The sequence below is a fragment of the Necator americanus genome, chromosome II (genome assembly GCF_031761385.1).
Source record: "Necator americanus strain Aroian chromosome II, whole genome shotgun sequence".
Classification (NCBI taxonomy): domain Eukaryota; kingdom Metazoa; phylum Nematoda; class Chromadorea; order Rhabditida; family Ancylostomatidae; genus Necator; species Necator americanus.
This window is the reverse complement of record NC_087372.1, coordinates 14,533,105-14,554,678: the sequence shown is the minus strand read 5'-3', so window position 1 is coordinate 14,554,678 and position 21,574 is coordinate 14,533,105. Positions and strand designations below refer to the sequence as shown.

The following is a 21,574-nucleotide window of genomic DNA, read 5'->3' as shown; positions in this document are numbered from 1 at the left end:
AACCTCAAAAGGAAAACCTCATCGTTCTGCGGTGGATCACAGTGCGAGTGAGTGAAGCATGCAAGATGCGGGCAGGACTAGTGTTCTGATTCTTTACGATGTAGCTCCGAAGGGACACGTAACAACACTGTTTGTTCTACAATCGGCGACGAAAATGTTCCAAGACATCCTGACGACCCAGGCAGACCATGGGATTAACGATGTTATTATCTCTCTATCAAAACTTAGGGTTAGGAGTACAGATCCCAACTGAGAGCGCGATCACCATCAGCCCTCTTAGTTGTCCTGAAAAACATCGTGAGGAAGGATCTTGTCGACCGAATATCTCTACGAAGCACTTGATAACGTCATGTATTCAATCGCAGGCATCCGCGCTGCGTCTGCGAGCAAGCGGGCAACTAATGGGCTGCTGAGTCCGCCTCTTCCGCAAGCTGACGGAAAGAACGCGTACGGATTCGCATAGTAGCTCGTCCGTCTTTGGGTCCCTCCTAGGAAAATTCAATCAACAGGGCTACTTTGAACGTTGCTCTTTTAAAATACAAGGGGAATTGAGCGTGATCGGGCAAAAACTCCTGTCCACATCCTTAACACAGTCTTTTTTCAACAACATCTTTTCTCTTTTCTCAAACATTTTGTTGCATCCAGCCTCCAATACATGGTGAGATGGTTGTAACGGGCAACCAATGGGCTGCTGAGTCCGCCTCTTCCGCAAGCAGACGGAACGAACGCGTATATAGTAGTTCGTCCGTCTTTAGCTCTCTCGTAGGAAAATAAGCTCTCAACGCTATCACACTACAAAATACACAAACTTGCAGAAAAAAATCAAAACGCAGAATTACGTCATCAAGCAAAGGGTGCACCAAACGCCTCCGCCGCTGACACGTCGCGATAGCCTGATTGACTACGTTCGGTCTTGACTGACTTGATTACATCTCATATTTTGATGAAAGCGCGTAGGCGAGGCACTTGGAAGTGAGTTTGTTCCAGTCAGTTTTCCTGAGCATTTACATACTTTACTACTTCAATACGAAGTGAATGAAAAGCTACTAATGAACTTATGTGGAGAGTTGTAAGTCAAAACCGATCTTCAGCGATGAAAAGACGTGAAGCCTTACGCAATTGTTTAAGCGGCTGCGCTCGAATTGGAGCCGTGGATCTGGCTTTACGAACGAGGTGAAACCATCACTTGTTGCAATCGGACTCCAGAGATAAATAAGGTCAAAAACACCCACTTACGCGACTATACCATGCTTCAGGTCATCTTACTTACTTTGTTTCGGAAGGGGGTTTTTTTTTTTAAAAAAGAATTTTTTTAAAAAAATTTGGATTTTTTCGACGTGTACCATAGGACTCTTTAATCTAGGGGATCTGTACTAAGTACACTCTAGAACCTGATATAAAGTAAACAAAAATGGTAACAAAGTTGTTGTTAGTTCAGAAAAAAAAAGCAAAGAAAAAGAAAAATTAAAAACAAAGGAAATTTCTGATTACAAGAATCTTAATACCGAGGAGTATCGCTCTTCTGCGATCCGTACTCACTGCAAGCTACTGGACTGAACTCGTTAGGCAATGAAACCTCTCGTTCAGACATACCTCAGCTGATTAACCTCTGCTATGAGCCATCTTACCATGATGACTTCAATTATCGAGGACGAAACAACACAGAACATAAGAAAGCGGAAATATTTATTCTGTCGAGTTTTCGTAAAGTTTGAATTTAATTGATTTTATACCTTAATAAGAGATCACTATGACCCAACCCTCTTCGGAGTCACCTTTAAAGGTTTCGGTGAAGGATCGTAAGGGATGCTTGTTTCGGTGTGCGGTACCGGCGCAACTTCGAGATGAGCTAAAGAAAAACTATCAACTTACATGAGTTTATCAATAACTTGTCGATTAAATCCAGAGAATTTGCTCCTGGTAAAATATCAAAGTGAACCGTCCATTGCTATTCTTCCTCATTGCTCCCTTATTATGAAACAGCGATTCTTTTACTGTCTCCTCTTCATTCTCAGCTCGACTGTACGCGCAGAGATCGGCACCACTACTGATTTTTTGTACGATAAAATCAAGAAGTTGAACTATCACTCCGAAAAGTTCTCCCGGTTGTTTTGGGTCAGCTCCATCAGATCGAAATAACATCAGTCTAAAACTTTTTCTGCCATGAAAAGCGACCTCCCGGGTCCAACACACTGTGAACTGTGCATATTTCTGGATTTCACATAAGTTGGAATAATCGACAGCATTGAAACTTGTCGAACACTTCTTCCTCGAACTCCGTTTCCTTCTTAAATCCACTGGATGATTAGCGACGCTTGTTTTTGTGCGCAGTGGCGCCGTGGGACCTTTACTCACCAGTGGGATTCGGTTAAAGCTAGCAAAGGTCCCACATCAAGGTCCCCGCTGCGCAGCCGTATAACTTTTACTCACTCGATGATCTATAAATCTGTTCTTTCCCACTCCTTCAGTGTCTAGCGGTAAATTCCCACTGAGCAAACACTTCTTCACTGCAAAATTTCGCCTAAGGTCATTATGATAACCGCACTCCTGTTGTATTTCTCATCCCTTGAGGAGAAAAAGGTAATGATAGAACGTAGTTGGTCCGTAGACGTTGGTCACAACGGAAAATGTAGCAGAATACTTAGTTGTGTCCAAGCTAGCAATACTCGACAATATGCAGCTAAGGACTCGACAGGATCTACAACAGATCTGTAATAGTTCAACCTTTGCTGCAAACAGATGTGAATGTAATAGCAGCATTCTCCTACATGTATTGTGCAGGTGGGCAACTTCTGCTGCTTGCTTGGGTTATATTAGTCGGATTGTAATAAGTTGCATCGTTAGGTAGACAAAAACATACAGAATTACTATGCAAGTGAACTCCACCCTTATCTCCATTCGTGTAAGGATTCCTTACATTGAAAACTTGACAACTACATTGACAAAAAAGTCGCAGAAGAAATCGTCCTAAAGTTCCCCACAGAGTTTGTAATGTCTGCGAATCGTAGCCTTCAAGTGAGCCAAATGCTCCTGATTAATTGCATGAAGTCTCAACTGGTTGACAAAGCTCGCGGTATGCTTGACTGCATTGTGGATATTTCCGAGACTGGTCGAGTGGTCGTAACCGCGTTACAGGTCCTTGCGGACGTACCTTCACTGATAATGAACCATTCTAAATGAGAATGTTGGTCTTATTTATTTGCACGACGGTGATGGGTTCGCTGAATTGCACACCATTGTTCGTGCTGAACTGAGCAAATTTTGAACAGATTCCGTCTAATGATCCTATTTTCATCCACTTCCAGTTTTCACGAAATTCCATCCATCATTCCGAGGTCATAAACGAAGAGGCAGCTCGGAAGGTGATCTCGTGGTTGGCGTGCAAAGACTCGAAGAAAGTGTCTCTTCGGTGTATTCGGATCAAAACGACATGAATCACGAGTGTAGATGTGATGCATTTGCGTAGGCGCTCGAAACGGAGACAGCAGTCGGAATCGAAGGGGGACCATCGCAAACTGCAACGATGGGTGATACCAGCAAGGATTTCACCACGCTCCTAACCGCTACGCTCCACCAAAGCGCCTCGAGAGAAGCCGCGTCGCAATTGCGTACCTGCTTAATGTCGTTTTGACCTTAGTATATTTGATTTTCAAGACGAGATTTATGCAAATAGGAATTGAACTACCATTGTCTGCTTCCTTCGACGCATTCTCGGGAATTTTACATTTGGGGTACGTGCGATTTTTCACGGCAATCCACGTTCAGCAATTACTCGTCGAACTCCTTCGTCATCGATGCCAACTGCAGCCTCCTTGGAAGCGAAGTTATTCAACGATAACAAATTGGCTGCAGAAGCTTTGTTTGCCGACATGAGTGTTACAAATGTGACAAAAGTGATTCCGGTTATTCACGAATAAGTTCGGAAAATGGCAGGAAGGATTGTCTCCGCCCACTTCCGATAGCTTTCGAAAGCACATCGATGTCCTAAGAATGTCTCTGGGGTGCCTTGACGTGCCCCGGCCACTCTTTAACAGGCTCTAAGAATTGGCTTTCCTGCTCTCCACAACTAGCATCAGTGGTTCACCACAGGTGTAGAAATTTTTTTAATTTTTCCAAGATGTTAAGAAGCGACTAACCTGTGGAGACACTCCCTTTACTTTTCTTCAGACATGGTGGTAAAGTGCATTGGACCATAAAAAAATTCTTATTTGCTTCTAATATAGCGAGTACGTCAGCAGGTAGGGCAACATCCACCTAAGTTGAGAGTCGAAGTCTAATTAGAAAGTAGAGCTACTTGTTATTATGCAAATTGTTACCTTTGTATTTATTGGCGGTGCTGATAGTTTGAAATTGTTCGGAGAACCTCTTCTTATGGGCTGAATCAGGAAAGAAATGTACGGGTAGAAGTTAATCTGTGTTGCTCAGCTTCTTGTCAAGCTTACCGACTTCAATCCACTCGCGTCCGGAACTTTGGAAGAAGGTACTGAGCTGCCCTGCTGACGAGGTGACGGCAGCGGAGGTGTTCCTGCGGTTAAGAAAGTGAGGCGTTCCAGAGTGAGTGAAACTCGTTTCGATGAGTTAATGCTTTCCATAATAAGCTGAAAAGGTAAAATCTAATTCCAAGAGTTCAAGTGGAGACATCTGTGGGCACTACTTCAGCTCCTTTGATTCATTTACTGAAAACCGATCACCTTTCTAGCAACATCCCTGTCATTCACCTCCTTATCGTTCACCTTTACGAGTACATCTCCTGGTTTAACGACTTTCGATGCAGTGCATCCACTCTCAACCATAGCAACAACGACTCTTCCGGAAAAGTTCTAGGATTACAGTATATATTGTTACTGTTGCTCCTGTAAGATTGCAAAACGTGAGCAATGTGGAATTCCCACCACTTAAACGCTACAGCTCACATTGAGGACTACGGACTCCATGGTAATAACTATAGCAACTTGTATATAATAAGCTTTAAGATCTTACTCTGTGGATAAGCAAACCAATTGGAGTCCCACCAGACCTCCACGTTATGGTGACTTCAAATAGTTCACAGCCCGGTTTAATTGCAGGGAGCGGCTGAAATCGTAGAAGTTTGCACTCGGAAGTTTTTCGAGCGTGAGTTAGCGCTCCAGTTTGAGCATACACTAAAACAAAATTAGAGTGCACAGCAGCAAATCAATCCGCGGGAGTATAGAGATAAGATGCGAGATTAACCTCGGCAGTTGGTGAATGCTGAAAACGTGAAAGGATTTTCTGATACATTACATAATACACTCGGTAAAACGGATATAAATCAAGATAATGTCCAAAAATTAAACCATTAGCCCATAAGCCTGCTGACATGTATTATTAGGGCGAGCAATGTGCACCACTTCATCAACGTTTGCTGAGGAAAACGAGAGGCTGACATACTCTTTAGAAAAAACAAGAATATTACTAGTTTGCAGAGGAGTTTCAAGTCTTTATATTGATGATTCCACACTGATTTCCATTGCGGAGCAGATCATGCTTATTCTTTTCCTTTACACATCCCTTCTTCACTGGGTGACCGTGTCAAATAGGGGAGAATATACTTGTAAAAGCCTCAGTTCTCTATTCTTGCGTTGCTAAAATTTATCTTCTGTCGTGTGGTTATTCATGCAGGTTTGCTGCTTCCCTTCAAATCGTTCGCTTATGCTTTATCCGTTTTTTTCTTCGTGTTGGTTTTCAGACTATGCTTGTTTATTTTGTTTCTGGTTGTGGAAGTGTCAATGCCCATAAAGTAAATGTGTACACATATGTATATAATCATGCTGTTTTGGTTGCGAAGTAAGATTTAATGTTACGATTTGACTGTTAGGAGGAGGAAAAAGGTAGTTTTAAATTGGAATGTCAGCTGTAGGTGGGGCTTTGGCTAAACCATTCTAGTTATTTCCTCACTGCTGGATGATTTAGAAATCAGGGAAGAGAAGAGCAGCAGTGCGTATATGTACATCAATCGTAAGTTGGTAGAAACGCACCTTCCGCCTATCATTACCAATGAAGAAGAGATAGTTAATAGATCAGGATTAGAAGCCCTAGTCGGTCTCCCTAATTGCACCCTACGAAGATGCTTCTCTCCTGTTTGGTCCCGGGATAGGAATGAGCACAGAAAACTTCGTTTCCAAGGTTATTAACGAACAGACTGTTCCTTAACTGCAACTGTAGGCCCACATTCACACCCTGTGTAGCTCATAATCCACCCTGTTTGAATCGCATCCCTCGCTGCCGCGATTACTGGTTCCTCAGCTACCTCCAGCACTTCCTAGATGGAAGGAAGTTTGAAACTGAGACGAGATCAATATAACGATTCCAGCGTCGTTATTCGCTCTCCACTTTTGGATCCACAAATTTCGTGTACTCTCATTTGGACAAAGATTTCAAAACTGCCTTGAGAACTCTTTTCTCCGCTAGATGTGGATGTGAATCTCGCGCGATTCCTTTCTTCTAGTGTGGGTGCACCAACTCTTGGGAACCTAACAAACACAATGCAGCTGTCCAAGATGGTTTGCACCGTATAAATAACCCCCCACCCCCAAGAATGCTCTTCTACATTCGGTGCCGCCTGCCTCTTGCCTCCATTGCTTTTTGCTCCACATCTCTTTAGTTAATTCATCATCTTGATATCATCTCTTTATTCGTTTGTCAATTTCAATATATTAATAATTAATAATTAATAATAACAATTAATAATAAAGGTTTAATTACCCAAGTCTGAGGTTACTCGGCATAGGCAGCCAAGATATTGTGATTGTACGGCGAATGAAGCCGCGTGACACTCTACTCAGAGAAAGGGAAGCAATTATTACCAGGCCGTCATAGTCAGATGGTGTTCAGCGCGGTGAATGGATGTGATACCTTCTGTGTCGAGATTTGTTAGCTTTTCAAGCATTTACACTTGAGCGTCATTCAAAGAAAGAAGATTCCTACGCGCCAACCTAATAGAACAGCCACTCTGCGACACATTCTGAATGATGTGGCTACGTGTGTACATATCAACCTGTAAGATTAGCCATCAGCAATAGTAGGAACTAGTCCTTCTCTTACAAAATCATGATTATTGATAACACAGCAATCTCAATCCACAGATTTTGTCATTACCTTGGAGACACGAGGCGACTAGACATTATCTTTTTGTCCGTTCAAACTACAACAGAGAAGTAGCATGGTAGCAGAACTAGCATGCCGGTTTTACCACTGTTTTACAAGACCAACGTATAAACCACTAACTTTCACATCGCATGTACACATCTCGTCGCGAAGATATTCAATTGCAACAACACCAGGGAGTTTAGAATTGAGTGCTTTTATAAATTCATCAGTGTTAGTTATTTTCTGGAAGAAAATATGATCAGAAAATCCAAACTACAGGAAAGGAGGAGCATATTAGTGATTTCAGTAACTTACTACTCCATTAACCGCAACAATAATGTCCCCGACAAACAAATGGCCTATTAACAGAGAATAAGCTTGTATATTGGTTACCTCAAAGAAACACCCTTAAGATACCATCCACTAACTATATCTAGATATCTAGAATCTGGAACTTACCTTGGATTCCTTAACTTCCACCCCCACCATCGTAGCATTTTTAAGTTTCACATCGGCCCTTCCTTTCACCAGCTGTGGAGTTTCAGCCATGCAATATTTGATAAAATAGTGGAAATCCAACCGGCAAACTCCTTCGATACAGCAAGCAGGCGTACCCACCGCTCCAAATTCAACCGAAAAAATGAACATCACTCAGCCTACACTGAATACCAAGACAACAATGATAAAAAGAATTTACTACCAGAGCACCAGTGGTCTGAACGTCTAAACGTCCAATCTAAAGGCCCGGCTAAAGCCGCACATCAGACTTCTTCTTGTGTTCGATTCGCTCGGCTTCAATCAATTCAGCAACAAAACATCAACGTAGTGGCAGCTCCTTTAAATTTTTGCTACAAAATTAAATCAGTCTTTCCCTCATAAACGTTTTCTCGTTCTTTTTTTCATTTACATTTCAGCAATTCTGAAAGAATTCACAGTTTTCTTCCTAAATCGTCAATATTTATTTGGAGAGTAAACTGAACTGATTTCACGTCTATATTCCCTTTATACAGCTAGAATTTGAAAACATTTTTCGATTTTTCCTCTTCTTTTCGTGACAATCAGTGTAGAATCGTATGCTAACATGAAACGCTGTGGACGTCATCATCACAAATATAAGGGTCTAAATCAGATTACGTGAATTGCCAGCTACAATTTCAGCACTCGTCACGCGTTTCCAATTTTTGAATAAACGATGTTATCGAATGATGAGTCAAGCGTGCAGGGCAAAAGAGATTAGGAGTATGCTGCTTCTTGGAAAATCATCTTGGTCTTCTGTTTTCTTGTTTTGCCAACGAGGTTTTGGTGGAACTTCATTTATAGTCTGACGTTTGGGCACTTTTATCTTTATCACAGGCCTGAAAATGGTTTCAGGTTTTTGATACTACGCATATTTCATCAAACTCCTCGCCCTTATTATTACACTACGCAACAACTTCAGAGAGAAAAAAAAACTGAACAGGCTCCCTGACTAGCGGAGTTAGTGAACTACTGCGTTCGTACAGATTGTCATCCCAAACTGAATGAGATCTACACACTGTGCAGTATCCTTAAGCGTAGGTGTATGGATGGTATAATGGTATAATAGAACTGCAGTCAGAACGTTTGAACCTTCACCTATTGAATTCATTCTTAGCATTTCTTACTACAAGTACAGATAGCTCCATTTTCATTGTGTACCAAATCTTTGGAGTAAACTCACCAGTTTGTTAGAAGTGAAACTGACAATTTCTAGATTTTCAGAAAAAGGAAACATTGTACACATCCTATGTTCTTTATAATCTTGATTCTCTGGTTTTATGAATATCACAAAACTACCAGAATAATAATACTCAGACAGAGGGCCTTGAAACCCATTTATCTAATTGTGATCTATGGCGCCTACTAGGCTTCTATCAAAATTTCGAAACCATTTGCGGGATTTGAGAGTGATTTGAAGTGAACCTTAATTGTGAAGATTTTATCCCAGGAGACCATTTGCTAGGATTTTGCCACCATGTATCATCGGCACCGATAATGGATAAGTGGCGTAGCATAAAGTACCGTTCGCTGTTATGGTTATTTTCGTAGCATAACTACTCGCATCGTCCTAGAGTGCGGCAGACCACGCTCTGCCCACTCATTCAGTCTCCAATTGCTTTGCACATTCTACTGCATAATGAATATTTCCAATAAACACCGTCTCGGCCTGTTCAAATAGGGTATTACAAACTCTAAGTCTCTAGCCACCCACCATACAATGTACACATTTCACTGTTTGCGTCTACTCCAACAGTACACAGTCATGAACATTTACTTACTGACATTAAACTTACTGAAAGAAAAAAGTATGTTCAGTTGGACGCTTCGACCTATTATTACCTTATCGGCAACAAAAGGACGATTTTGATCAGATTAGAAATGGAGGACACTTACGTCATGGCTCATATTATGTGTTTCATAAAGAACACTTCACGCAAACTCAACAGCACGTTAGACGAGGAACCCTACTAGGACGTATAGCACTCTTAGGCTCGTATTAATAAAACTCTGTCGTTCTATCACCATTTGCTATTATGGATTTAAAATAACAATGAAAAAATGAGAGTGAATCATGTAAATTTCTCTAAGCACACTGAAACAAACTTCCACCTCTGAGTAACCGACAACTATGGCTCAGCAACAATGATAAATGTTGAACAGCAAAAAAAAAGGGAAAAAGAGTTGTCGTTCAAATGGAATTTAAAAAAAGGGAAAATTAGCTACCGAGGAGAAAAAACAAATCATTCTGCAATCCCGTATAAAGAAGTGAAATAGCAGATAAACAAAAGAAATAGTTATGAACTGGCTAAGACAGCGAGTATACAATCACAATAAAATTAACATACACGGTGTTTCCTACTCTAGAGAACCGCAAAAAGTCAATCATATGATTAGGAAGTCTAATTATAAAATGTTTTTACATGAACTCGAAAACACCTTGCATTTATTATCACAGTACTAATTGTTGATGAAGGCAAAGCTAGTCCTGAGCAGTTTTTACATAATTATACAGGAATTATTATCATGCTCTGTGGAGCCGACAACGTAATCGGTGGTTCTATCAACAGACCTACTACGTTCTCGACCTCTTCGACCAGGTATTCCAAAGGTCTCCCTCAATTTAGGACCGCCTGCCATGGTGCGAGATGCTCTAAGTGAATTCTCCGATGGTGGTGAGGCCAATTTGAAAGGAGGGCCTGAAATATTGCTTGTTAAACGTCACTGCTGTTCTAGATTGTAGGAAGAACTAACTTTTATTATTAGTATGAAGTCCTCCGTCCTGTGAAGATGTTCTTTTGGTAAAGTGCTTACGAGATAATCCGACAGCTTCTGCCACAATTTCGAGGTGAGCAGCAAACACTCGAAGAATTGAGACGTAACCAAGACTGAAAAAGCCACTTATTCCATAAAACATCCAAAGAAGCAGTCATTTTACGGCGGTGATTAAAATCGTGATGTAGTCGTCGTTCTCCTTTTAATAGAATAAGTAAAAATACAGATAATCTAACATTTCTACAACAATTCTAACATTTATATTTCTAAGAAAGCGATGTTATCCCATTTAACCAGACAACAGTGGAATGATCTTACTGATAGAGTAATACATTCAAAAATTTAAACTTTAGTTGAACCCATAAATACTTTTTAACTCGGTCTTTTTTCCAACATGTAACAATAGTCCTACACGAAATTCCAGGCGCGCTTCTCAGCATCAGGAATGTTTTCGATAATTCAATAAACGCTCCACCAATCACAGTTCTACAACTCTTTTACAACGAGATCTCGCATGAAAAGCTCTGTGAAGAAATATTCGTACCAGTTTTGTGTGGCCCACTCCAGTAGTTCTCCACATCCGCACATCATGTGTTTGAATGCTTCAGTTCCCACTTTTTTAACCGACTCCACATTAATTTCTGCACGCAACCGCACGATATCCCGCGAAACAACACACAACTTAAACAGGTTCCATTTGTATCCTACACATTATATTCCACTCAACATCTTGTAGGCTGCTCTCGAAAAAAGTTGAAATTCACTATGAAAACCCAGTCCAGGCAGCCAGCGTTGGAGAGCCATGAAATCAACTGCGACATTTGTGCAAGACTATCCGCTGAACCTCCACTAGAATGCTCTCCAACAAGAAGAGTCACTCCTAAATTAAACAAATAAATAAAACTCTGTTCGTACGAATGTCGAATGGACTGCACCTTGCCAATCACTTGTATTTGCACCTCTGCCATCAGGAGTGTCAAAAAATTGCGTCATGCTGCTACCAGGTGATCCCAGAGTAGAGGAACACGCTTCAATGTGATTACCTTAAAAAAGTACTTCCGCGAAAACGTAATACTCTAACCTTGCTACCATACAGTAAATCATTGAGCAAGTGAGGACTAAATGGAATGTATCAATCCTAGCACTAGGTTTTAATACACAACAACCCAAACAACAAAATAAAGAAAACCAACCGTTCTCTCGAACAGGAAGGAGATGTGCAAATTCTATTGTTGTGGAATCGCCAGATGGAGAACTGCTACCGGCTCTTAAGTCACTTTTCTCTTGTGACCCGACTGTGGCTGTAGGGGTAATGTCACTGTCTTTAGATGATTTCGTAAGTTCAGTCAGGACAGGGCCTAAAAAAATTTCTACACCTTTGCTCATTTGCACATAATGAAATAGGGATATTTGAAGAATGCGAGGCACAATCAAAGGAAACAATTGGATTATAACCACTGAATTGACTATAGAAGAACAGACAAACTAAAATTGTGTTGCAAGTTGTTCTTTGAGAGGATTTCTTCCATTAGAGTCCTGAATGTTACCACTCAAGAATCTTCCCTAACAAAAACTATATGGTGAACAAACTGAATTTTAGAATTCCCATTTTCATTGTCCATTTAGCTTTCATAATAAAGAAAATCTGCAATAACTAGAGTAACTGATCTAATCCACCATTACTAATTACATTATTAGGAAAATACGATTGAACGAATTTTTTTGGTTCTTTACTGATCTTCTATCACGCACTCTCTCTCGTGAATAAGAGTTGGAGGGTCTATACCACTGGAAGACATTCTTGGATGTGTCAGGTCTCGTAACTGGATGAGTACGGTTTGAATAGGGACAAAAACTCACCGTTCAGCGATATGGCACTCCGGCTGCATCGCATACTACCAAGTCTCTTCTCTAGCTGATCCACCATCTTTTTACTAGCTACAGGATACGGCCAAGAAAACTGCGAATGCACGCGAGTGAGAGCGAGTGGGAACTCGTGCACAGATTTCCGCACGGCTGGCGATAAGACTTGGTATATATCGAGATCGAGTGCGGACACGAAGAAGCCTGTAGTAATGTCATAGAACACAAACATAGGTTTTCATCTAATACGAGCTTACTGAAGAAATCCACAGCGGACCAATGACAAATGTAACTTCTGGGAAAGAAAAAGCATATTTTTGGAACTAGATTAGATCAGATGTCTATATAGCCATGAAGATAAAAACGTGAATGAGTTCATTACACTGTACGTCAAATGCTAGTATAACCGATCCCTGGCATTACAGGTAAATTTCAAAAACCTGTTGAAAAGCATACCTAAATCCCTAATGCAATACTCTTCCAGTAGGTGTGCTGCGTGACCATCAAGGATAGCGTTCATCTTCTCGGCAACTGGATTAGCTTGAGTGGGAGAAGGCGGTGCATTGTCATTAGATGCAACCTAGATTGTCAAATAAAATAGGGTAAAAACCAAAATGTTGTCGGAAAATTTGTTGCGTAAGCGATGCGGTGAAGGTAGCGGATATTACAGCGAACAGCATGAGAATAGACATGAAAGCCATAAATATAAACTACGACTAAATTACGAAATATTGTAAGTATAGTTGGGTCAAAACAACATGAAACGCGGTGCAGTTGCGTAAGCGATGCGGTGAAGGTAGCGGTTGGAATCGAGGTGGGACCATCGTGAACTGCAGCCATGAGTGCTGCTGGCATGGGTCTCCTCTCGATCATAGTCGCTACGCTCAACCGCTCCATTGCTTCAAGCGCTCATGTAGTTTTGACCCGACAACAGAGATGAGTACAACGGGGTTGAGCCTAGATTTCCACACACATCCTTCTTCCGCGGTATTTCCCAATAACTTTGGATGACAGCGAAATTTAAGCTTTGTGAAATGGGTTTCACCCTGCTTCGAACACGTCTCATAGCCCGCTGGACAGAGATTTCCTGTCGATTTAAAATAAGCTCGTACCTCAAAAAATAAGCTATCGGTTAGCAGAGAACTCCAAAAGCAAACTTCAACATGCTAATCTGTCGTTTGTCGAGAAGTCCTAGTAATTTCAAAAATGTATTTTATCGGGCGTAAATGGAGAAAAGATTTGCTTGGATTCGGCAGTTCCGAACTAATGACCACCCAGATGTAGTGATGATCTCTCCTCACCACGCCATGACTGTCCAAATAAATAATGTTTGGTGATAGTGTAATTATATATTATTACCTGTTATTGGGCAGTTTGTAAAGAGATTCGGCTGTGATTGCACAGTCGGCAGTTTGAATCCGCCCTAAAGCTGTTCAAGCCTTTCGTCCTTGCGGTGACGGTAGATTGCTACCATAGTTTCTGTGAGGATAAAAACACTGTCTTGAAACGTCGACCACTCCCGAAAGTCATTGGAAGGCTACAAGGGCTATCATCGACTTCTAACTTGAAGTGGATCTGTACTGAAGTGTAGGTAACCTACGCGTTTTGCTTTAATTCAGAATCGTTCGAGATTTAGCATAGCGCAGGCAATTCACCTTACAATGACTTTTTGGGGTAGCTGATGTGTCAAGGCAGTGTTTTTATCTGCCCAGGCAAGCCTGATACCGGTTAATGGATCACGGAGAGATGAAGGGCTTAGTTGGCATCAGGAGGTTTCGAACCATCGATGGATTGTGCAGTCACAGCGCAACCTCTTTCCGACTGCGTTACACCCGCCCCTCTATGAAAACAAAATGGAAAATTAGTTTTCTGGCATGTAGATGGCCCTAAAGTTCGCTGCAGAGAAAAAGAAGACCTCTGAGGTGGAGGAAGGAGACTTAACGTGAACTATCGCACCATTTGTATTTGTATTTGTGAGACTAATGCTTTACAAACATGGAGTAGAACCTACCCTGGCCGCTGCTTTCTTTCCACTACTCCCTGTAGAATCCTTCCGATTCGTTTCACGAGAGTCAGCATGAGAATGACGAACTTTTGAGATTCGTCCCGCTTTAATTAAAACATTTATGAAAACGAAGGGAATGAGACGGTGGGTAAGAAAGGGTCAAATCAATTCTAACGTTCGCTGAACAAATAAAGCGGTAAAAAAGCAGATAAAAATGCAAATCACCAGCTTGAAATCGAGCAAATACTAAGTCATCGGCTTCTGCAACGCTGTTGATTGAAGCAGCGTGTCGGCGGGAGGAGGTTCTCGAGGGTGGTGGGGTTCTATATGGAATAGATAACCTTGTGGGAAATTTGAAATCTAAAAAAGGGAAGAAAACTACCTTGCAGGGCTGTCCATGTCCTCTAAACCAATAGCTCGAGTGAAACGCACCATGTCCTTAGCTATGCTCCACTCTCCAGCAGATAAAGCTTCTCGCAAAAGTCGAAGTGCTTGCTTAAATTAAAATTCAGAAAACAGTCAAGAGCTTCACCATAGCTCTCACCTCTTGGCTGGTCTGAGTACTTTCAATACTTTGTAATACTATCAAGTAGCTTGCCGCAGTATGAAGCTGACTATCACGAAGACAAACCTAAAATATGCAAAAAAAAAAGTGAAACCTGAAGCAATGTTTAAAGTAAAGGAGAAGAAAAAAGTTAGAAGAACGACGGTTGAGAAGTCAAAAAATTCAAAAAAAAAACCTGATACGGGGTATGGCTGCAATATTTGGAAGGTAAAACAATATGTCACCTCAAATAAATCATTCGGTGATCCTGTGACTGCGAACAAAGACGACCACAGTGCTAATTCCGTTTTCCGCGCACAGTGGGCAACAGTGCGAAGAAACTCAGGAAACTCTTGAATAAATGCAACACATCTCGGTAGCAACGGATCTGAAATAACATGATGGAAATATGTGAAAAGCAAATCTTGTAGAATCTCATACCAGGTATTGGTTCACTACTTGTAGCTTCCTCTTCAAGTACTCCATGCAACAGCAATTCTAGAGAATGCGGAAAATGAGGTAAACCACGGCAGGCTGCTGCTACCTCTAACGCGAATACTCCAAGATTCCGCTTCAACAGCTGTCGTAGAATGTGATGGGCAAAAACCTTTAATACAATACGATTTGAATAAGCGAAACGATTCAAAGTAAATTTGCTAAGTATCGAAACGTGAGAAGCAAGATCAGCTCCTATCAACAACAGATAAAGCATTTTTACAGTATTACTGATAAAAATGATTAAAAGCCGATCATAACTCAAGTTTACTCTTTTTTGTCCAGTGGAAATGAAGTTTATATGCAAGGGAAGAATCAGTGTAACACGTGACATTTACACTAAAAAATATCCAAAGAGAGCCAGTAAGAACATCTCTCACCTCGCTATTTCTATGCAGACTATAAAGTACAGCTGCACGCTTAGAACCACTGTAAAATGATGTTGGTAAGCTTTCGACACCAACTGCGAGACAGTCGTTGGAACATATAACTAGAAAAGATTTTTAAAAGAAGACTTAGTGGGATTTTAACTTTTAAACAGGATGAGCATCTATTCTTACTTACCTAAAGGACAAATGTCTAATTCAAATGGAAGCATTATTCTCTTGGAAATGAAAGATGTATCCTGACTAGTCATGCCACGACGTGCTGATATTAGCGGCAGCCAAACCTTAGCATATCATTTACTGGTGGGTCTCCCATAACGCTATTTGCTATCGAACGCGAATCTTAATAATTACCCTCATGCCACGAGATCCACAATTGATCCACAACGCATTGATAAGATGAGGTAGTCCCTTTGGCTCCTCATCGGTGACCGCACGATAATGCCAAATCTGTTCGACAAAAGAAGCCACCATGATCGGTTGATTCAACTAAATATTCCTCTTCGCGATTTAGCAAATGACACTCAAAACGGGGTATATTAAAAAGTGGCACCTGAAATGGTTCATCCATTTCCACGTCTTTCGTTGATTTGTGTGGATTCAGCGTCAATAATCGCCCAGAGACATTTATGAGAACTGTGTCCACGCCAGTGAAAAAGGAAGAAGCTGCTGCAAAAGTCATAGTATAGATAAAAACTAATAAACGAACTAGCTCTTACATGAATCTAAGCTTAGCTGAGTCAGGTGAATTGAAACCAGGCACGCGGGATGAGTTACCAAATCACCTACACGGATTTCTGCGATCTGATCCACCAAAACCTGGAATACGAGCATTACATAATCGAGCTCCTCTCTGGTTTTTATAGTCTTAGAGAAGCTACGTCCACCTTAATGGGTTCGTCGGCGCTGTCACCCTTCTTCTCTAGATGATACATCATTATACGGCCATCAATGTCGAATGTCACCAATGCATCACTTCTGAGATGTAGTGCGAATAGCACTTGTTGAAAACTTCATGCCATTGGGATGTGAATAAAGAATAAAAAATTAAAATATACCTCAACGACATCATGATCACACGACATTCTAATTCGTGTATCGAAGCGTAGCGATTGTCCAGTTTTTTGTTCAAGGGATAAAACCGCAATTGTTCGCGAGTTGAGTCTACATCGTAACAAGCAGTACCAACAGTCCCTCCCCATATCAGAACACCACCAGTTACCATGAGAGAAGCCTCCTAAGCAAGACTGATTTATAATCGAATGGATCACTACGAATAAACAACATCAGCAGTATATATATATATATATATTTATTTATTTATTTATTTATGCCTAATGCAAGGTATCGCAATCAAAGTTTAGTAGAGTAGAAACGAATAAGAAGTGTGGGCAGTGAATAATATAATAGACATGATAAACAGGTATTTAGGTATATAGTGATCAAAACTATGGAAGAGAATTTTGAGGCTGAGAAAATCAAGTGATAAAGTTCTCATACATGACTTTCGTTCCCAAATATTTTCCATCTACCGGTAGGAAGAGTACAATGAGCAAGACCACGAAGTCCGGCTACGACCAGGGTTTTAGCACTGTCCTGATCCACAGCGGCGTACTTGAAGAAAGAATTGTTTAAGTGCTTAGATTTCATCAACGGAATATTGAAAAAAAAAACTCACGCGTATGGGCCAGTTCGAAGCAATATATTCATGAGGGGGATTCAATGTAGACCAAACGGCGTGCGGAGCACTTGCATTGCCTTCTCGCTCCCGCTTTGAACTTATGAGAATCCGAGAACTGCACAGAAGCACGATGTGGTTCGTGTGATCCTAAACATCCTTGTTAGGGAAGAGGATTACAACAAATCCAAAAAAGTGAGCGAACAAACCATGACCGGATTACACAGTGCAGCGGATCTAGCCATTGGGAGAATTGCCAGTCCATCACTCCGCCCGAGCCACAGATGGTAACCTTCGGGACCCCAGTCAACTGATGTGTATGACACAGAAGTCCCATTGCTGAAAAATGCTTTATAGTCATAGTCAGCAAAAAAGTGAGGTTTATTACGCCTCATACCCATCAGTAATAGACTCCAAAGAACACCATGTCTGTGTGCCGAATGGTGTGAACACAGCAAGAGTAGGTGGCAGCTGTGAGTTTGATGATGCGCATCCGTTACTCGCAGGAGCTTTGGAAGACCAAACTGCGACGAATGCTCCGCCGTTGGTAAGCACTTGCATTCCGGAGACGTTGCCTACACGATTTGCCACATCTAAAGCAAAGCATTGCAGGTGAAAACGTAGATGCGATAGTTGGAAGCGACGCTCTAATCCCATTAGCTTTGGAGACCGCCGAGAGAGTCACACCACCAGAACAAATACTTCATTCATCAAGATAAGAAGGAAAAAACTACAAGAACAGCTCTGAAGAAAGATGTAAAAATGTGTTGAATTGCAAACATTTGTAGCAAGCAGGAAGCAGGGAGAGAAATCAAATGTTTCCTTATCTAGTCGAAAAAGAGGTGATTCGCAAGATACTGTAAACGTTATAGATAATGAGAAAGATAATAGGAAAGAAAAAGAAGTCCGAGAGCTCAAAGGTGTTAGGTGATGCTCAGGGAGGTGAAATGGTACACGTCCACTGTTAGTGTAAATCAATAGGCACGGAGATATGTCTCGAAAGACACCAAATAAAGAGTAATTAGCTAACAGATGGTACAACAAAAAAACTCCGCTGATTCCGTTTTCCCGCTTACTCCCCGATATTTGTTTTATGGTCGGATTAAAGTGACCTGAAGCTCGGTGCAGCGTTTGAAGTGGTGTGCTGCAGTTATTGCGCGTTACGATCGTGGGACATTCATTTGCAGGAAACTTACTGCGGAGATCACTAAAATTCCCACCTTAAACACAGCCTCCAATCCACCGCGCTACTTTGAATGCACCTTCCTATCCCGCTGCACCGGAATTGAGGTCGTTCTGACCCGGATCTACCCAAAAGTTACTATAAGCATTTGTGTCAATTCTGCTGTCCATTCATGCCATGTTTTGGAAACCATAAAGTTTTGCGATTTTCAATTATGCATCCGCTGATCTAATTGCATGCGTTGCAGTGTATGTTGCTCATGAAATTACACGTTCGCACACCAAGCGAGATTACTCATCACACTTGATTCACAATGACGCTGTACATGGAAAGATGTAGCGTGTATGTGAAAACGGTAGGTTGTAGTAGACATGAGCGTACCGATCAATGGTTGCGAGTTCTTCAACTGGCGCTCCTCCATATCAAGGTGGAAATTATGCTTTCGAGGTATCGCATCATACAATACCAACATACCCACATTTTTCCTTCTTCGAACGTATAGAGACAATGAAACACTTAATAGTCTTTCTTGTTGTTATGCTATTAAAAATTTTGTCGCTTCTGCGTATTCCAATCGGAAGCTATTACTGTTAGCAACGAGCATTAATATGTGTCTTCCACTTTCTTTACTATATTGATCAACACCGAGGACAGCAATATCGAGAGCATTGAGGTTTCCAAAGCTTTGCTTGAAGCCTATTAATAGGGACGGTTGTAAAATAGTTGACAGGTAAACCTCGAAAATCCTTTAAACATTGTTTGAGTTTGGAGGAAATCAGTGTGACCTCAGATGTTCTTACTGAATACATCAAATATGTATTTGATCGAATAAAAAATGTAGTCAAAACCGTATTTCAGGTATTTGCTCCACTTTGATTTTACTTGGTACATGAACTATCAGGCAAAACGGAGGAAATAATTACATATATCAAAGAAGAAATAGAACAAGCGACGAAATGGGATAGAAAACACAAGTTTTTGACAGAAAGCGACATAATCTCAAGATTGGCAAAAACCACTAACCTGGACCATTCTGGACTTTCAGCGCAACTCGAAAAGTTTGAACTAGTGAACCATCAGCATCATCCAAATGATATGCGGCTACATCGCCGCTGAAATAAATTCAGAAAATGAATTCTTCATATTAAGATTAGCTGCGATTTTCAAGAAATTCTTCACTTGGCGCATCCGAATGTAAGTAGCCTGAACTTATGATTCACATCTGTACAAGTGGCGTCCTTCATGTTAAGAGCCCATACACCAAGAACGCTCTGAAAAGGACTGCCAGAATTTTATCTAAGGACAACCTATTCGTAACTGATAGACGGGAATTACATTTGGATGGAAGCGTGAATCAGAAGAAGTAAGTAGAGCAGCTCGACCATCTGACAGTACAATGCAGTATCCGCCAACAAGAGGTGCGTAAACTGCATCAATAACGTGAACCGTCTGATCGGTGACAAAATCAGCTGAACCGCACTATTAGAGATTTAATTTTATTCACAACTAGTCTAAAAAAGCAAACACAACACGAGTTTGTGGGTGCATGTGCAAAGAAAGGAGGGAATTTTTGGAAATGCTGTAACTTACGTTTCGACTGCAGCTGATCGTGAGCGAAGGGAACACCAGATAGCTTTAAGGAGTATTCGGCGCGAACCTGGCCATCCCAAGAAATATGATGAATGAATCCATTCCGCAAACAAACAAACAGCTCTTCTCGGAGAGGGACACAACTAGAGAAAATAAAGGTAGGTTTTGAAGCCCAAAAAGAGCGCTTCGAACGAAACACTAACCATGAAGCCGGTGCAGCTAAGTTAACAACAATTGAAGGGAATAAGGAAAGAGAAGGACGTGGTCCACGAAGAAACAACTCCTGTGAGCTTCTTCGGAAATGGACATCGGGAGGATCGATAAGGTTGTAGCAGTTTTCGCTTGATACAATCACTTTATATATCAACAGATTATTGCGTGAAGTCTGAAACAAGAGGTTTTTATATAGGTTGGAGATAGCTGCTTCTAAGCAGGAGATAAACAATCAAGCAGAAACTTTGGGGCATGCATTGTTTGTAAGCAGAGCCCAGTCCAATTTTTTTTCAATGTTTGGAGCCGTCTGGGAACACTACCATTTCTCGCGTTAATTCACGCGCGAAGAACGAAACGAACGAATCACCATAAATAAATATAAATATAAATATAAATATAAATTATACGTGTGATGCCCCCAAAAGGAAATCGAAATACATCAAAACAGCTCCTCGCGGCTAAGCTGAACATATTTTTCACAAAAACTGACTCACATTTGAATTTTACAACATGTTAGTGTTATACTCCTGTTCGCTTGAAATTACCTCAAAAGAGACTTCACCTCAAAATCGGGTTCCGCTGATTTCGCCTCTCCAACTAGCTCAGCAGTAACTTTAAAGGAAAGCACAAGAGAAGAACGAAAAAAAAAACACCAGCCAGCGATCACATCACATTCGTTTCATTCATATATTCCCATCCAATGGAAAAAGAAGGGAAAAATCGCAAATTGCTTCACCTATCCGACGCGTGGCCTAGTTCGATCTGTCAATTATATGTAAGAATCAGAGAAAAACTTGCCGTTATCACTATGTGAGATGAATCATAATTCCAGTACGCTTTATTCAAGGTACCTCTCTCAATGACATCGCCAGCTGATATTCTTAACGTACATAGGAGAAGATGAGGCTGCAAAAAGCGTAACAGAGTCAGAGGAAACGAAATTAACAAAGAAAAAACAGGGGACATACGTAAGCGAGCCAGATGTAGACGCAATCTGAGGTGACAATAGCCATGAAGATTTTCTCCCTGTTCGACGCGATACATTTGACAATGCGATGTTCGCGTAGATCACCGTCCTCATTGGGAACAGGGAGACGGAATTTTGTCTCACGATCAACCTCAAGACAAAAGACATTTCAGTTCATCTCTTCTCATAGAAGAAATTACTAAACAATAATCGTGAAGAAGGAACTCACCGGAATATACATAGTATGATGAA

The 21,574-nt window shown here is 41.1% G+C and overlaps 1 protein-coding gene across 4 annotated transcripts; it reads right to left on the bottom strand.

The window, feature by feature from the left end:
* Positions 1-398: 398 nt before the first annotated feature.
* On the bottom strand, positions 399-21,563 carry RB195_017844 (uncharacterized protein; the record flags this gene model as incomplete). Of its 4 annotated transcripts, none has more annotated exons than XM_064185022.1 (43): positions 399-488; positions 1,761-1,849; positions 4,137-4,254; positions 4,317-4,376; positions 4,443-4,598; positions 4,692-4,820; positions 4,981-5,073; positions 7,246-7,350; positions 7,423-7,500; positions 7,567-7,727; positions 10,200-10,322; positions 10,378-10,511; positions 10,943-11,079; positions 11,163-11,278; positions 11,334-11,441; positions 11,592-11,756; positions 12,259-12,465; positions 12,718-12,841; positions 14,273-14,370; positions 14,492-14,589; positions 14,649-14,761; positions 14,811-14,897; positions 15,056-15,198; positions 15,252-15,417; positions 15,686-15,795; positions 15,870-15,975; positions 16,046-16,180; positions 16,245-16,360; positions 16,411-16,510; positions 16,579-16,669; positions 16,750-16,928; positions 17,192-17,305; positions 17,370-17,519; positions 17,579-17,708; positions 17,767-17,962; positions 19,576-19,664; positions 19,732-19,823; positions 19,888-20,021; positions 20,143-20,285; positions 20,346-20,527; positions 21,154-21,261; positions 21,324-21,473; positions 21,552-21,563. In XM_064185022.1, the coding sequence occupies 43 exons, from the start codon at positions 21,561-21,563 to the stop codon at positions 399-401; spliced, it is 5,235 nt and encodes a 1,744-aa protein (XP_064040900.1). The 4 variants fall into 4 exon arrangements, with proteins under 4 accessions (XP_064040900.1, XP_064040901.1, XP_064040903.1 ...); XM_064185021.1 differs by having other exon boundaries at positions 4,719-4,820; XM_064185019.1 differs by lacking the exons at positions 399-488; positions 1,761-1,849; positions 4,137-4,254; ... (5 more) ...; positions 7,423-7,500; positions 7,567-7,727 and having other exon boundaries at positions 10,123-10,322.
* Between the last annotated feature and the right edge of the window lie 11 nt (positions 21,564-21,574).